Source organism: Lissotriton helveticus, chromosome 7, assembly GCF_964261635.1.
Source record: "Lissotriton helveticus chromosome 7, aLisHel1.1, whole genome shotgun sequence".
Lineage (NCBI taxonomy): Eukaryota > Metazoa > Chordata > Amphibia > Caudata > Salamandridae > Lissotriton > Lissotriton helveticus.
The window spans coordinates 1,093,041,060-1,093,059,533 of NC_136068.1; the positions used below are offsets into that span (position 1 = coordinate 1,093,041,060).

The 18,474-nt window shown below is 42.2% G+C and overlaps 1 protein-coding gene across 7 annotated transcripts in view; it reads right to left on the minus strand.

The window, feature by feature from the left end:
- Positions 1–369: 369 nt before the first annotated feature.
- LOC144770022 (uncharacterized) overlaps positions 370–18,474 on the minus strand; it is a 100,713-nt gene continuing 82,608 nt past the window's right edge. For all 7 annotated transcript variants that reach the window (XM_078654217.1, XM_078654220.1, XM_078654221.1 and 4 more), the window contains one exon: positions 370–2,551. In XM_078654217.1, the coding sequence (XP_078510343.1) occupies positions 558–2,456 (1,899 nt within the window). In that variant the 5' untranslated portion in view covers positions 2,457–2,551 and the 3' untranslated portion in view covers positions 370–557. The remainder of the gene's footprint in view (positions 2,552–18,474) is intronic.

An 18,474-nucleotide genomic window follows, 5' to 3' on the forward strand; every position in this document is an offset into this window, starting at 1 on the left:
TTATCCACAGCAGTTCCTCTACCACCAAGTCAATCTTCCCATTCTTTTCAGCCTCACCTCCAACATTTATTAGTTTTACTGCTAGTCCATTTGCTGTGTTAGTAGCTCACCCACTTATCACAAGCAGCCCTCTATTCTACCCCACATTAATCAGGTTGCTCTTCAATAGTTCTATTCCAGAAGGTGAATCTCTTTGCACACCCAACTGAACCAAATACCAGTTTAATAACATATTGCTCAATTAGCGTACATAAAGACTTCATACCATAGTTTTCCCGTAAAATTCTAACAGCTTCAGGTTGATAACTCAAGTTGCACAGAACACTCCAAATCTATTAAGTAAAGTAGGTTTAAAATAAGAGAAAAAGAAACTTGTCTAACACTTTAATTTTAACGTATAAAAATATGAACAAACTTTTTTATAGTTACACTGCCAAGGAAACAATGACATCTACAAAGCACCTAAACCCATAGACAATAATATTCTGAACGTTAAAAGGCAAACTATAATTCTTTACATTTTCATTAACAAGTTTTCAGTGGAAAAGTCTCAATATTTATTTGTACAAAATGCTGCTGGGATACCTTCCCAGCAGCGCTTTATCAGGTGTAAATGTGGCTGAATTTAGGTTATTTCGTTGGAGTCCATAAATAATGTGCATTCTGTTTGAAAGGAGCTTTGGTTCCATACTATCCTCTATAAAAAATGGTACATATGAGAACATCTTCTCCAGGCGTGTGCTTGAGAGTGGAAGCGTCAGCAACATCCTAAATGCACCCAATGACATTTCCAGAAAGCAGGGTTTTCCAGCTGCATCAGTGTAGCTAAACACCTCGACCCAGAAGCGCTCCATGCTTTCCTCTTCTGTAAACTTGCATGAAGACACATTTGTCCACTGAGATTCCAAGACTTCTGTTGGGCAGGTGAAAAAAATACCTGGGAGTTCAATAACAGGTTTTTTATCTGCTAATGCCTTCTTTGGGCTTAAAAACTCAAGTTTCTCCAGCACATTTAGGAGTTCCACAAGACGCATTTGGTATTGTGTAAGCAGAAGTTTTATGAAGTCAAAACATCTTTTTGTGATTTCACCCTTGGCAACTCCAGGCAGTTCACTTGCTTCCAGCTTCTGCTGGAATCTAATGCCAAGATCAGCGCCCTCTGGCATTCGGTAGATAGCAGGATTCTGCAAGTCTAAACTTCGCAGCTCTTCTTCTCTGGTGCTTCTCAAAATACTTGGTTCCACTATTCTTTCCAGAGTAGACAAAAACAGTCTGTGCAAATCACGGAATTGTTCTACTGCATCTCCCGACTCCATTTGGAAAATTTTGTCAACTGTTTTAATCTCCTGTAAGAACGGTTTTAAAAAAGAGAGGTACAGAAAGTTGTTTTCATTTTCATACATTTCTTGCAGCAATTGAGAAGCATATTGATGTGCCACATGATGCGCTTGGGAAAAGTGTACTTTTATTGTGTCAAATTGCTCTAAAATTCGTTCAACACAATCAGCCATAACAAACCAACAGGTGCCGGTTGGGGAAACCAGTTTTAAAGGGGGATCTCGAGCCAATACCTCATACAGCCCCTTGGCATCATCTTGACACTTTTCTGATTCAGCCAAACACTTGTAGGTCTCTCTGATCATAAATTCAAGGTTACTGGGAAGACTTTGAACTGCGTTTTTTGCAATAGTCTCAAGTGAGTGACAATCACAGCTCACCAGCTGTAAAGAGGGTTGCTTTCCCATTAAACTAATAAACACAGCATGATTCTTACTGCATATCACACTTGCCCCATCTGCACCAAGTCCAACAAGATTTTCGGTTTGAAGTCGGTTTTCATCCAGTAGGTCTAGAATCGCTTTGGCTACATCATCTTCCTTTAGTAAGTCTATTAAACCAAGGTAACTGCAAACAAACCGATTATGCCTTTGACTAAAGTACCTAATGCAAATTCCCAGAAGTGGTTTCACTGAAATATCAGTTGACTGCTCAACAAGTAAAGAATAGGGTGATTGGCCAACATCATCAAGCAGCTGATCTCTGAAATAAGGCCCCAAAAGAGAATTGATGATTGTTGTACATTTTGTGCTATCCAATTCAAAAGATCCAAATTCATCACTAAGAATTTCCCCCAACTCATCCACATTACTAATTGCTATATTACAGGCAGCATAGGCTGTGATTTTTAATTCTCTCCTTTTCTGAAAGTCAGATATTGGTTTAACAGAAATTGCATAAGATGCTATAGACTCTGCAGAGTGCTTACTACGGGAATGGTGTTTACTTCTTCCTGCATGTGATTTTAGATCGTTGTAATGTGCACGAATTTCTACACAGCAGTGCCTGCAAAATGCCTTTGTTTTATCAGTTAGCACTGGGGCAATCCACGATTTCAATTGAGGATCAGACTCCCATTCCAGTCTATAACATTTTTTATACTGGGACCATTTACCCATTTTGTATTAAAGATGTTGCAAGAATGATTGGTCTCAAAACGCTTGCATTGCAGACTCAATGCATTAAGAGGCAGTCCCAGTGAGTCGGTGAACACCTGTTAAATATTTAAAAACAAAGAAGAGTGATATTAGATTTCGGAATAATTATTGCTACCACATTAAGCAAGCATAGTTATCAAGTAGTCCTACCTATTTAGCAAGGTAATCTGATCTGTAAATCCTGAATGATGTACACATTTCTCAGTTCATGAAAGCATATCAGAAATCTGCAAATTGCATTGTACACTTAACTGTAAAAAGAAGTTGAATAAGATAAAGTTACCTTCAAGAAGAATCCTTTTCTCCCAGTCGGTGGGCTCTCTTCCTGCACCAAATTACTGATCTATCTATTTAATAAAGAGCGTTCATGTGTTGGTATGGTGTAACTTGTACATCATAAAGGGGCATATCACAATCACCAATACCCTTGCCAGGTTCCTTTAATTTACAAAAAGGCCAATCGGTGTTTTTTTTGTCTGAGAGCAGGAGCAGTCAGGAAGAAGTTAATGCTAACTAAGAGTAAGGCAGATACCATAATTGTAAACGTTCCTACTTTTACCCGGTTTCACTCCCAATCTCAAATCGAAGTTCCACAGCAGTGATAACAAGCATTGGCATAGCAAATAGGTCCTGCTTTTGGGATCTTATAAGTATTTAGTTATGCAGCACAATATGTTTGGTGCAACATCATCAACTGTTACTTGGCTAAACACTTATAAGGTCCCAAAGGCTAGACCTATTGGCTATGCCAATGCTTGTTTCTTCTGTAGTTTAGTCTAAAAGGGACTTTACATCTCAACCAGTATTAAGTTATTTCACCATCATCATCACGCGATCTACAATTCCCTCGCAGCCTATGTATTAGCAGCCCCATCTGGGGTGGGCACACGGGGCCAAGAGACACAAAGTGTGGGCATAAGGAGGAGATACTTTAATTTTTTTTGTTGAAAAATAACACGCACAAAACCGGCGCCATGAAGTCATGCTACAGAGCTAAATCAGCCATCATTTACAGGTGGGAATTCACCTTCATTTTTATGTGGGCCGGCTATATAGTTCCAAAAGGAGACTGTCCCTTGTCTCTGTCCAGTAAGAGAATACCGGAAAGGAGATGCAGATAAGAACTAGCACTGGCAAAGCCAACAGGTCTGGCATTTGCTTCCTGTCTTTTGGCTTGGTCATTGCGTGTTTTATGTTTTTCTTTTTACTTAATTGTTAAGGAGCTGCCGGACCCTCTCCAATATTAAATAATAAATAAGATGGAAGCAAAACCGTTCTTTACTCTTAAAAAAACATTTTTGCCATAGTAGCCCCTGCCATTGAAGGAAACAACTGTGTATGGAAGTGATTTTGTGAAATATTAGAATCTCGTCCCTCAAGGTCAAGTTAGCCAATGGCAGAAATGGGCTGACCCACTGCCCCATGCTGCATGCTCTAGTGACACAACATCAGGCCAATTAATGAAGACGGCTGGCTGGTGGCCCCCATAAGTATGTATGATATATATGTATAACTTTAGTAAAATCAAAAAGGTCGTGGCTAACACCAGACCTAAAGAACAGAGTAAGGGGAGAAGAGGTATGGTTATGTGTAATAGGACGGCACACACAGGCAAATAATATACCAAGTGTAGCAGGCATTTAAAAGGTGCCCTTCCTACGGTGCAATGCCCTAGACTCTTTACATCAAGCACAGGTGTGGTTTGGTGCAGTACTTCTCAGCCTTTCAAAGTTGTGAAAGTTACAGGATCATGAAATGTAGGTTTAACAGTACTTCTCTATTAAGAAGCAATGGACTGGCTGAATAAGTAATTTGGAAGCGTTCATTTTTCTAAAAAAAAAAAAAAAAAAAAAAGTAGGTAAATAACTACTAGAACAACCAAAAAAAGATGTCTCCCCTGACTATATGCCACACATGTACATCATTTGGACAGTGGGCAAGCGTATTGAGAGAGGAGATACTTACCTGCCTTAGTGAAGCCCTCTAGCCACACTCTCCGAAACCCACTACGCCCGATACACTCACTTAACAAAACCATATTCCTTTCTCTGCTAACATCCAGGGGCATAGCTTAGTACGTAAAATTGGGAGGTTGGAGGGTGGGACGAAGGGGGGTAGGGGGCTGGGGGCGAGGGGAGCTTCGCATTTCCCAACAAACACGCTGGCATATAATGTTAAAATACTTTATACAACAAGCAGGATGCATGAGAGGGGCAAAAGGGGAAGTGGAAAGGGAGTGGAATACGGACTGGTAGGATTACTAAGTCCGAGAAACATAACATTTTGTAAAATAACCAACATTTTTTAGGCCTTTCAAAACGGAGATGAGAGAGTTTTTGTCAGTGTGTGCATGCACAAATCCCAGGTGAAATCTGACAGGCACCATACCTGACTGAAAGCACATGTGCCCAACTATTCATGAGAAAATATAATTATATGGGGGATGAAACACCCCAAACAGCCAGCCGAAGCTACCACCCTGCTAACACCGCAACGCCACAAACCTACTCACTCTGCCCTGCCTTGAAAACTTTGATATTGTTTGGAAAGTCTTCCCCATACTACTGTATGTCCTCCGATGTGTGCTATATAAGTGACAAATAACAAGAACATTTGCTAAAATGGGAGTCACCTCAGAAGCTATGTGTAATGGCTATCTACTGTGGGCTAGAGGTGCAGGTGGCTCTGCAAGCAATGACCACTACTCCTGGATCCTGCCCAAACTGGTGGCATCGAGCAGCCGTGAAACTGATGAGAGAGCTTGTCATAGGGAATATGATGTCACTGTCCAGCTGCATGGATCACAAGGTACAATGGAAAAAGGGGAAAGGACTGATGACGGATGGAAAGCACCAGAGTGAGAGGTCCTCGTGTTTGGGGCACAGACAGAGTGCAGCAGTGCAAGCAATCAACAGTGTGCCAGTGGGACTTGCTTCAGGAGCATTGCAATCAGGAATGGTGCAAGGATTTTTGTTGCTCCAAGTAAATTGGCAATTTGCAAATGGTGCATCTCCTTATCACCCAACAAAGTCATTTTCAGTCCAGTTCTTGTCATCTGGCATCACCTACCGATCACACTGTAAGGTGGCCGGCCACTTTACCTCATCTTACTGACGTCCAGACTCTACTTGTGACCATCTCTACATTATGCTACTCAAAGCCCCACTTCTCCTTAGACACTTAGTAGTGCTTGACAGAAAAAAGAGGAAGGACATCAAAGGGATAACTTCTCAAACTCAATGTGCCGTGAACTAGTGGGTCCCACTCCAGGGCTGTTTGAGCAGCGCTTTGTATAAAAGAACCTCGCCGATGAGCACCACACCATGCATGCACAGCAATGGGGTACAAAAGGGGGTGGTGATAGACTGAGCATCTGAACCAATCAAACACTCACACCCAGTCAAAAGATCTGGGTTTGATCCATCACCGTTCTTTAGCCCACTCTGCCACCCCAGTTCAGACATGGCTATATGCAAATCAGTCTGACCCTGTGCCTCATGGGAACAGTCCAGCCCGAACTGCCAAGCCATGCCTTCCCTGGACCAGAAACAAGCTTCCGAGGACCGGTTTCTGGCATTCCAGCCGTCTTCAGCCCGGCTTGCTTGAATCCAGTGGCAAAGTGAGCAAGGGACTCACGTCTCAGCATACCCTGCCACACTTATGGCGGCCAAAACGGCTAAAGAACGGTGATGGATCAAACCCAGATCTTTTGACTGGGTGTGAGTGTTTGATTGGTTCAGATGCTCTGTCCATCACCACCCCCTTTCGTACTGCTTTGGCCGCCATAAGTGTGGCAGGGTATGCTCAGACGTGAGTCCCTTGCTCACTTTGCCACTGGATTCAAGCAAGCCGGGCTGAAGACGGCTGGAATGCCAGAAACCGGTCCTCGGAAGCTTGTTTCCGGTCCAGGGAAGACATGGCTTGACAGTTCGGGCTGGACTGTTCCCATGAGGCACAGGATCAGACTGATTTGCATATAGCCATGGCTGAACTGGGGTGGCAGAGTGGGCTAAAGAACGGTGATGGATCAAACCCAGATCTTTTGACTGGGTGTGAGTGTTTGATTGGTTCAGATGCTCCGTCCATCACCACCCCCTTTTGTACTGCACAGCAATGGGAGCACTCTTTGGCCTAGTAAGAGTAGGTGAAGCTTCCTGTCTTATGGACCATTGTCTTGTACCACCAAACCACTAGTTTCTCCAAAGAGCCACAGTGCCAAAACTTACAATACACGTGAGGGACCATGAGAAAACTTTAGTGATCTAATGAAGGTTGGAGGGAATATTTAGTTTTTTAAGCAGACAATGGATGACAAAAGAATACACACTTTTACTGCCAGCAACTCAAAAAGAAGGAAATCGGGACTGCCAGGAAATGTAATGTAGCGACCTGACTGTACGATTTGAGTTTTGTTAAAAAACGCTTTTCTCCTAGTCAAAATAGTTTATTGTATTTGATTACTTAAAATCGTTACAATGTACATTTTTAAAAATATATTTTTTTAACTTAATCTTCCATTAAATACTTATTTTCAGTGTCATGGTTACCAAGATTTTAAAATCTGAAACAACATTATGATACATCTAAAATGTAATCTAACAGTTTAAAATGATCTTTGCGGGTTCTAGTAAAAGGCTTTCAGAATTGCGCAGTGTCTGTAAAAGTCCTGGATTACTTTCAGCCAGATCCTGTTCGAGATATAATGTCCAATTTATCTTTGTCATGCGACGCCCCTACCGTCCTTGATCATGCTTTATTTGTGGCCTTTAAATCGGCTGGCATTAAAAGGTTCCTTACTTTTGCTAGGTATTTGACACCCCAGCAAGCAAAGATGATTGAGGATCCTTCCAGCCAACGTATCACTGCTTGCCTGCAAGTGTGAATATTCAGTTCGTTAATAATTGGTTTTAAAGCCCCCTCCTTATGTCCTTGACTGCTGGGCAAGCACACAGGAGGTGTGTTAGTGTTTCATTACCGAAGCCGCATAGTCAACAGTGTGCATGCAGTTTGATGGTTTCTTTGCCAGGACGGTTGTAAATCTTTCAAGTCATGCATGCCTTAGCGATATTTTGTGAAACTCTTTTTTATCTCAGTACTAAAACATATCAATAAGTATGCCTGAGGCTTTGTTGATATGTAAGAGTTAATCACGGTCCACCCATGACTTCTTTGAGGTTTTATTTACCAATTTACCAAAAGCTACCCGCTCTAACGGGCTATCCCAAGTTGTTTGTATATCAAGTTCCGCTAGTGATTTTTTCAGGTATGCTCCCCATGAATGTGGTATGTCTTGGTCCATCTGGCTTTTGATTTCTTTCCAGCAGATGTTGTTCAATGATCCTTGCTCAGATGCGGGGAATTTGTAGCATAGTTTCACGAAGCCGCTCATGCTCCGGAATTTCTGATTCTGAAGGCCGAACTCCAGTCGGACCTGAGCTGGAGAGGCGGACTTTGGTAAATTAAAAACAGCTTTGTAAACCCTTGTCTGAAGATCAATTAGCAGTTTCGCCTCTTTACCGCATGAAAACTACTAGGGCGTATGACAATGTCGGTACGATTTGTGCTGCCATTACTTTTAGAAGATGTGCATAGCTCGGGCAGCCCATTTTCTTATTCAGGAGTTTGTACGTAAAGATTAACGATTGTGCATTTGCCTTTAAGTCCACTTTATGTTATTTGTGTGTTGAGCCTCGGCCTAGTTTTAAACCAAGGTATTTGTAGGCCACTTGTTCTTTTATTGGAGTCCCTTTTATGTGCCATTTAAACTTGTTTTTTTTTTGGGTCAGCAAGACGTACAACTTTGTTTTTTTCTTTATTTATTTCCAAGCGGTCTCTGTCTAGATAGGTTACTAAGTTGTTAATCGCTCTTTGACTCAGTACCACGATATCGTCTGCGTACTGTAGGAAGGGTATTGGCTCCTTGACTAGATGCGGTGGATGGCAGTTGTCCGATTGCATGTGCTTACTAAGATCTGCCATAAATAGATTAAATAGGCTCGGGGCAAGGACGCAGCCTTGTTTTAGGCCTTGCTCTATGCAGATACTGCTGGTGGTGTTAAGCTCATCGCCTAGTTTCACTCTAGCCCAGGTTTCGCTGTGCAGCGCTATTATTGCATTCAGTAATTTGCTCGGCAGCCCCCATGCCCTTAATTTTCCCCAGAGGCGATTTCGGCTTACTTTGTTGAATGCTGCTTTCAAATCGACAAAACATGCAAATAGCCGATTTTTCTTTTTCCTTGCCTTTTCAGTTAGGAGAGCCAGTGTAGCCAGGTTTGTCAAAGTACCAATCCCTTGTCTAAAACTCGTTTGGAACTTTGGAATTATGCTAGTCTCGTCCATCCAGTCCTGCAGGTGAAGTAATAGGCATGAACCGTATAGTTAGGCCTCAACGTCAATCAGTGATATTAGTCTGTAGTTTTCTGGTTTATTATTTATTTATTATTTATTATGAAGTTTTATATAGCGCTAGCCAGACCCGGAGGTATCAGAGCGCTTCACAGCCGTTCAAATGCAAGGCCAAACAAACATTCACTGTAAGTACAGTGCAGATATCAGCACAGGTGTCAGGAGTCTCGAGACAATATCAGGTATACACTTTGCGTATTGGAGGGAAAGTCAGCAGTGTCGATACGTACTCGTAGTACCTTATCAGGATGACCGTACTCTGGGTATCCCACCCACATCGGTGGGTATTATCAATAGCTCTTCTGTGTCTCCTGCCCTTTTGCTAGGGACCGGTCAAGGAAAAGATTTTTGAGTTGCTCTTTGAATTTAGCGAAGGAGGAGATAGTTCTTATATGAGGGGGAATAGCGTTCCAGATTTTGGGCGTGTTTCCCGTGAAGGATCGGGCTGCGGTTTTTTGTTTGCGAGCTTTCATTGGGATGAGTAGTAGTGTGTTTGAGCTCCAGAGTTACCTGGTTTGTCCGGCTTTTTTTAGTTTAGAGGCCAAGTATTTGGGTTTGCCTGAGTGAAGGGCTTTGTGAGTGAGGCGGGCTGTTCTGAAACTGGCACGCATTTCAACTGGGAGCCATTTTAGTTCTCTGAGTGCGGGTGAGATATGGTCAAATTTCTTCACTCCTGTGACCATTCTAGCTGCTGCGTTTAGTGTTGTTTTAAGGAGGGCCAGGTGCGCCTTTGCTGAGCCTGACAGTGTTGCGATCCCATAGTCTAATCTGGATAGCACCAGTGATTGGGTAACTTGTTTAAGGTCCTTGGCTGGTATGAAAGGTTTTATTTTGTTCAATAGCTTTAAGTTCAGGAAGGCGCCCTTTGCCGAGATCTTAATGTGTTTGGTCATGTTCAGTTTCGGTCTAAAGTGATGTCTAATGATTTTACAGAATCCGCCAGGGTGATGGTTCCGTCGAGTGTATCGATTGCAGATAACCATTCTGTAATTTGAGGGTTCTCTTCTTTGTTTGAGATGAGGAGTATTCCAGTCTTGTCTTGATTGAGTTTTAGGCGGTTCCTTGATAGCCAGTGTTGGACTTCTCTGAGCGTGTCATTGAGTCTCTGAATGTCGTCCATGGATGTGGTTTCCAGGTAGATCTGTGTGTCATCGGCATAAAGGTGAAAGGGGATGTTAGCTTTTCTGAGTAAGGTTGTGAGTGGTTCCATGTAAATGTTAAAGAGTTGTGGTGAGAGCACTGATCCTTGGGGGACTCCCTTGCTAACTTGATGTAGGCCGGACGAGCAGTTTCTGATTTTTATTCTTTGAGTGCGGTTGTGGAGAAAGGAGGAGAACCATTGTAAGACCACCTCATCTAGACCTGCCCTTTCTTGAAGAGCCTTAATGAGGAGGATGTGATCAACCGTGTCAAAAGCTGCTGATAAATCTAGGAGGATGAGAAGGCAGCATTTGTCCGCATCCAATGATTAGTGCATGTCATCAATGACGTTGAGGATCGCGGTTTCCGTGCTACATCCCTTTCTAAAGCCCGATTGGTTGATGTCGAGTAGGTTGATGCTATCCAGGTGTTGGGTAAGTTGCAAGAGCACGCATCTTTCTAGGGTTTTGGCTAGAAGAGGTAGGTTTGAGATTGGTCTGTATTTGTTCAGATCTTTTTTGTCTAGGTCTGGGTTTTTTAGCAGTGGCGGGACTTGCCCCTGTTTGAGGCATTCCGGGATGATGCCGGATTGCAGTGAACTGTTAATGATCTTGCTCCACAGCGGGGCAAGTGAGAGTTTATTCTTTTTGGTCAATTGAGGCGGCAGAGAATCTAGAGCGTGTGAGGTAGGCTTAGATGTGGAGATCAGGTTGACTATCTCGTCTTCATGTATAGGGCTGAAAGATTTCCACGATTTTGAAGGAGGTTTGCATGGGGCGTCCTTGATCTCGGGCTGGGGGATCTTGTTGAGGTATTGATGTTGATCTAAAGTGAAAGTTCGATCTTGTTGATTTTTTCCTCAAAGAAGATTGCAAAGTTATCACATAATTCTTTGGAAGCTTGCACTGCGGAGGTAGCAGGCTTGGAGGTTTGTTCTCTAATGATGCTAAAGAGTTCTCTAGGCCTGTTTTTTGCGTTATCCAGTGCAGTGCAAACAAATTAGGATTTTTCGTTCTCAATGTGTTTTTTGTACTTCCCACGAGCTTCTTTGAGTTGTTCGCGATGTGTGACTGAGGGGTTGTGTCTCCATATTCTCTCTGTAGCTCTTAGTTGTCTCCTTTCTGAGTTAATGTCGGAGTTAAACCAAGATCTGGATGGAGTACTCCTGCTTCTTTTTTAATTTTAGAGGACCTATTTGATCGAGGATGGATGTCATCTTGGAGATGTAGTGCGAGGTAAGTTCCGTTGTTGAAAGGTGATCAGAGAAGCTGGGGTGGAGTGCACATATCTTTGCGTCTAGGTCTGTTGAAGGAATCAGAGTTAGATTTCTGGACCATTTGGAGGGGTCTAGCAAGGGAGGCTGGAGAAAAGTTTTTTGGTTGATGTGAAATAGGATGTTGTGATTGTAGGACAAGTCTACGGGGAGGACATAGTTAATCGTCATTGTGTCATTTTGAGCGAGAATGGCATCTAAGGTTTCCCCATTCTTGTGCGTTTCTTCAGAACAGAATTGAGTCAAATTGTTGTCCAGAAGAAGATTGTTGAGGGTCAGAATTAGTGGATTGTTTGCCTCATTCCAGTGTACGTTGAGGTCACCGAGAATTAGGTTATTTGCATTGCCGAGTGAGCAGTGGGCAATCATATCTGACAGGTGTTCCCCGAAAGTGGACGTGTTGCCTGGGGGATGGTATAGCAGATGGCAGAGAATTTGTTTAGCCAAGTCTCAGTTATAAACGCAATGTCTATGTCATGCGAGAGGATGGTTTACACAGGTTCTGTTGCGTGTTTGACTGCTGATCTACAATTTATGAGCATGCATTTGGTAGTGCGTTCCCCTTTGGTGTGCTTCTTTGTGGGGGAGGCTCTGGGAATGGGAGTGAGGAGGGCCGGAGGTCTTGGAGAATTCGAGGAGCGGTGGCCTCTTCCGAAACCGGTGATCACTGGAATCTTGGCTGTAGGGGTATCTGTGAGCGGAGTGTTGTAGGTTAGGGATAGCTCCATCGCATCCTTAGAGGACATGACTGCTTTGGTTCTTCTAGGTCTCTGACTTCTATGTTCTAGGTCGTTTTTTTGGGTCTTTGTGTTAGGATCACATGGGTGAGTGGGGGTTCCCTGGATCTCTGCGTTTGATATTCAGTATCGGCTTCTCTGGATCTTTGTGACAGTGATGCATGGTTGGTTGGGGGTTCACTGGGTCTCTGGATTTGATAGTTATTATTGGTTTCTTTCTGTCTATGTTTCAAGCTCGGCAAGGTGGGTGGCAGCTCATTTAGGTGTAGTGATTTGTTCGATCTTGGGTGGGGGGAGCTAGTCGAAGTTTGAGACTGAGGCGGAGGCAATCTAGTCTTACGGGCCGATTCAAGGTTGGTTAAAATTTCCCTCAGACCCAGGGTTATCAGTTCTAGTTGGCTTTCTAGGAGGACTAGCCGCTGTTCCAAGTTAACTGAGGATAGGTTAGAGGCCGCTTGGGCAGTAGTGTCTCGGGAGGGGGACGTTTGGTCAGGTGTGTCCGGGAGGAGGATGGGCCCATCTGTGTTGAGGGGCCTGTTGATGTAGGAGCGGACACTATTAGGGATCATAAGTACGGGGAGCAGTTGGTTGGGTTGGGCTTTCGTCATCCTGTTGTTCACAGCATGAGTGGAGTGGCTAAGGGACTGTGTATGTGTTTGGGAGACGTTCCTGGTTTGTAGGTTGGTTAGATCGGGAGGAGGAGGGTATGACTCAGCGGGAGGTAGTTGCTCTTGGGTTGAGGGAGCACAAGTGCGGGTGATGGTTCGTTAAGGGAGGAAGGTTGTTCTGGTAGATGGCGAGTAGAAGGATGATTGTTTCTCCAAATCTGGTTGGTTGGTTAGAGGTACGGAGTAGGGCGAGAGGGGACGTGGCGTGTGAACGGGGGCGATCTTCAGTGAGGGGAAGAGAGAGTCAAAGGTTTCTAGATTCTCGTGGCTTGATTAGATCAGGACTGTGCTGTTCGTGTAGATGGTTATAGAGGTGTTGCTGTTTCGCGTCGAGAGGTTGGTAATTGTGGTTGTCAGTTTGCAGCTGTGCAGGGTGGTCGTAGTTTTGGTAATAGGTAGCTGTGATTTGAGCATGGTGATCCAGTTGTCTGGTGTTTTTGTATGGAAGATTAGATCCATTTTTATTTGCCCTTTGGAGGAGCAGTGGTAAATGTCCACGAAAAGGGTTTCGGGGTGTTCTCTGATTAGTCTATGTTTAAGGTTTCTTTTTGCTTTATGATCTCCCTGTATGAATATTGGGTGGATAATGTTCCCTTTCCATGATTTGGGGATGTTGTTCTGTCTCTAGATCATATTAAATAATGGCGTGAGGTTATCGGCCCAAAAATCCGGCGCGCGTTTGAATAGGGCGTTGGGCAGTCCATTCGGGCCTGCCGACCCCTCTGTTTTCAACCTTTTTATTATTCCGCTCAATTGTTTTTTGTCAATTAAAAGATATTGGTCATTGTCACTTTCTGCTTGACCTGCGTATTCTGCTACTTCGAGGGTTTTGCCATTGTGCCCACATCATTCTTCGCACTGCTGTACTCATTATGTACGTGCTCCATCCAAGTTATTTCACTAATTCCCGCTTCTTGTTGTAAATTTCTTCCCTTGGTCATGTTATTTATAATGCCCCTGAAATCTCTGCTGTTTGGCAAAGTACTTGCCCACAATAGCTGTGTCCAGATTTTCTCTTTGTGTTCTATCTTGGCTTCCCTCAGCATTTTCCTCTAGTTCTTCTGTAGCTCCTTTAATTTGGTCCTGTCTCTTTTCTTACCCATTTTGACCGCCATGGATTGAATGCATGCCTCTTTTGCCATCTTTCTCTTTTCGTCTCGTAGGGCAAGGTTAAACCATTGGATCCTTTCTGATGTCTATTCTTTTTGTGTTTCTGTTGGTAGCTGGAAAACTTTGGGTAAGGAAGAGGCATAGTTCTTCCCAAGTTGTTATTCGGTTTTCTTCTATCTGCGGCCCTATTTGAATCCTATGTTCTTTGAGGATATCCATTATATTTGTCATATTGTACCTAGCCATTTTATTTTCCTCAAGTTAAACTTTTCTACATGTTGTCCCAACGTGTTCATTTTCTTTACCCCGGCTAGCTTTATATTAAGCTTTGTAATTTGCAGGTGATGGTCACTTTCTATACGTGTGGGGATTTTAAATGAGTCTATCCTTGGGACTAGATTTGAGCTGATGATGGTAAAATCTATTGTAGATCGTCTTTTTCTGTTGGAGTACGTTATGGCTGAAGGTCTGTCCCCTGCGGTGTTGCCATTCAGGATTGACAGGCCCTACCTTTCTAACCCCCGCGTTATGATTTGATGTCCCCAGTCCTCCTGCCTCTTTATTTTATTTTGTTTTAGAAGGTTACAATTGAAATCTCCTGAAATGATCAAAGGGCAGAATTTGTGCGACTTTTGCAATGCAATAATCAGATTTATTAGTATTGTAAATTTTTCCTTCTGATTTTTTTTTTTCAGGGTGAACATATACATTGACTAAGATTAGTTGCCAGTCCCTTTTATTTAAGTTATGCTTTCCGGTATCTTTTGTAACTTGGAGCCAGTCTGCCCCGGCATCTAACCCTTCTGTGTGCCAACCATGTTTTTGTGATATGTATGTTGATAAGCCTCCCCTTAGGGTGACCAAACCTTGCGAATTTTACTGCAAGGATAAGATGTTCAATGTAACAGGATATTGCAGTGGGTTTCATTATCCACGTTTCTTGAAGGAGTATAATACCTTCTTGTTCGAGGAAGGCCAGAGTTTTGTGGTCTTGACCCACGTTTTTGAATCCGTGGACGTTCCGTGAACAAATAGTTATCGTGTTCTGATTTCCATCCTTCAACTCACGGCCCTGCTCTCTAACCTGAACAATCTGCCCGCACCTTTCATCAATCATTGGAGAGTTTAATTGTTCATTAGATACGCGCATTGCTTAGTGCTTTTGGCACCCAAGACCAGTCTGTGCCGTCAGCTGTGAGGTTTTTTAACTGCCTCCCAGTTTCAATGCCCTCTTTTGAATTTCCTAGTGTTACCGAGTACTAAAAAAAGGAAAAGAGTGGTGCAAATTAAACTTTTGTGTTTATTTATATTAATAAAAGAAATGATAACTATTCACATAGTCTTGCAAAAGGGTTAAATATGTAAACTTTTTTTTGCTAAATCTGTTTTTATTGGCATATATTTTATAATTAACACATTTACCAAACATATTCTTACCGTATTTCTTGGTAGTGTCTTATCCCAGTGCAATGTGGTATTATTGTGAGATGTGAATAGGTTAACATACCACCTCACTACAGGCAAACAATCTTTATGTAAGGGAATTATGTTGTCCTAGTTTGTACTGTTATTACGTAAAGGTTCAAATACTCCACTGGGGTGATATCTATGATAACATGGATATATAAGGCATATCAGTCAGTCCTACTCTAAGGGCCACCTTAAGATATTGCCGATTTAAACATTGCTCCTGGGATCTCCGGGAAGGGTACCATTCAATGTGAATCGCAACTCTGGGTTAAATATGTAACTTTGTAAACCTTTGTTTTTATAGGCCAACATCTGCAGAAAGTAAAACGGAGCGTAAGAAACTGGGGTGGAAGAGGCTGGAATTTTGTGGAAAACTAGGCACTCATTCTTTGCTCCCGGTACCCGTTTGCTCCTGAGAAGTGCAGGTGCTCTCCCCTTCAAATGAAAGACGTGCAGGTACTCAGTACCGGACAGCACCTGCCCATTTAAAGAACTGTAGGAAAACATTTATATTCTGTTGCCATTCTGGGTAAACTCACAAAGAACGTACAGGTTCGTATTAATAAAGTGAAGTATGGGGAATGGAACAATGGACTTAGTATAAATATGTAGGAATGTGGGGGTGACTGGATAACATTCATATGGTCTTAAAAGCTATCAGATTCTTAAATTCTTCAAAGCTAACATTACATATTCGATGGAGAGACTAGGATTTCCCTCTATTGCTCATTTGAATGCTAACAAAAACATCAACTTGAACCTTTTACTCTGAAAATTAAGCGATTTGTAATTATACCAACTGTGCTTCTTTATAACTTTTTCTCTCACTCTCTCTCTCTCTCTCTATATATATATATATATATATATATATATATATATATATATATATATATATATATATATATATATATATATATATATATACATATATACATACACCAATGTTTAAATAAATAAAGAAGACGTGACTTGTGAAAGAAAAAATAAACTGTGAAAACAGACTGTTACCACCATACATGCACGTAAATTATTTTTTCTTTTTCTTTCAATTTGTTTTCAAAATACATTCATGGATCATAAAAGGAAAGCATATTATTTGCACGTTTACATAATTCACAAGTCTTTACACTTGTATTCCGCATGATGCAGGAATCAAAGCATGTCGTCATTTCTTGAAGAAGAGATCAATTTCATACCTGTTCCACACGGAAATGGTTGTGGACTTGATGTACAAATGCCTCACCCAGAACTTTTTTACTTTTGATAAAGTGATATATCGTCAAATACTCGGGACTACGATGGGGACCTGCTTTGCTCCCAGTTTTGTGGGGCTGTACCTCGGTTGGTGGGAGCAGCAGGTCGCCGTCGCACTTCCCCTGTACAAAGAATGTGTGGTGAAATGGGCAAGGTATATCGACGACATTTTTGTTGTCTGGAATGGGAGTATCAATAAAGCCAATCAGTTCGTAAATTGTATTAATGACAACACCTTGGAACCTACATTTTAGCAGTAGAATAGAAAAGGAACAAATTGAGTTCCTAGATGTGAAACTCTGAGTGACAGACCAAGGTCTGGAAAGCTCCTTATTCCGGAAAGAAACGGCGAGCAACAGCTTGCTCCAGCTTTCACCCTCTGAACCTCATACGAAGTATCCCCTTGGGAGAACTACTGCGTGCCAAAAGAAATTGCAGCAGTAGCGAGGGTTATGAAAGTGAGAAAGAAAGAATGATTACACGTTTCCTTGACAGAGGTTATTGTCAAAAAGATATCAAAAAAGCCTGTGTAGAAGTTGACAACAGATCAAGAGATGATCTCTTGAAAATTAAGACTGTTGAGACAACTGAAACCAAGAATGAGAATAAGATTAGGTTCATTACCAATTTCTCTAGTCAGGCATTCGAAGTAAGGGAAAGCCTTAAAAAGTATTGGCCTATTTTGCATACCGATAATGACCTAGCACAGGTAATAGAAGAACACCCACAGGTAAGTTACCGCAAAGCTCAGTCCTTAAAAGACAAACTTTTTCCCAGCATAGTAACTCAAACACCTAAATCTGCCAATCAAATCTCTGGCTTTTACACCTGCCACAGATGCAAGGCGTGCAAATATAGTAAAAATTGCAAACTAGTGAAATTGTCTTCAAACATAAAGCCTTATGCAATTAATAAACATGTTAACTTCAATACAGATCACGCAGTTTACGCCTTGAGATGCCCTTGCGATAAGTACTATATTGGGAGCACAATTCACCCGGCCAAAAAGAGGGTTCTTGAACACCTGCGGGCTATCACCAACGATAACAGACAATACCCCATAGCTAGACACTTCAAGGAAGAGCATGAACAAAAAACACGTGTCTCTTACCTTTCTGTGTCTTAGACACAATCCCTATAAGAGAGAGGGGAGGGAACAGAGTCCTGGAATGAAGGCGTTTAGAGTCTAGATTGATAATAGAATACCAAACCATTCTGCCTTTCGGGCATAACATTGACGAGGAGCTAACAGTCCACTTGAGTTAACCTTTAGGAGACTTCACTAGCTGAACTAGGAATGCTTGTTAATTTCTGAAGTTATATGAACATACTTAGTCATTGGTATTTTCTCACATTGTGTATTTTTAAACTGTCTTTATGCTGTCTTGTATGAATGTCATGTAGTATACTTCTAATCATATGAACCACGTTGTGACCATATTTTATCATGTGTGTTTCTTACAGGCTTACCACCTAGCAAGTTTTGGATCACGATGTTCAATGGCAGTTGCATAGACCGATCAGAGGACCGGAGCACTTATGACTAGACCCCGAGACTGAAAATCTCACTTGGATAGAACTTTGAACTTTATTTAGTTAAATTTATGTTCATTTTTTACGTTTGCCCCTTGAACCTGCTGCATTAAGTTAATTTAATTTTGGCCCACTAGGGCAAAATTATAATTGAAACAAAAATAGAGCTTCCTAAGCGCACTTGCGCAGTAGTTGATAGACGGGATGTAGTACATTCCAAGTCCATCGTCACTTGAAGGCACAAGGCAGTGTATGGGGAACAGAATATACAGTTTATTTCAACAATGGGATCTGTAAAAACGACATGGTCCTCCGGCCGTAAAACTAACCATGTGACATTTAACATGTGTAGTGTAGCCATTGCCTGTAGATCGGCCCCTGATGGGGCT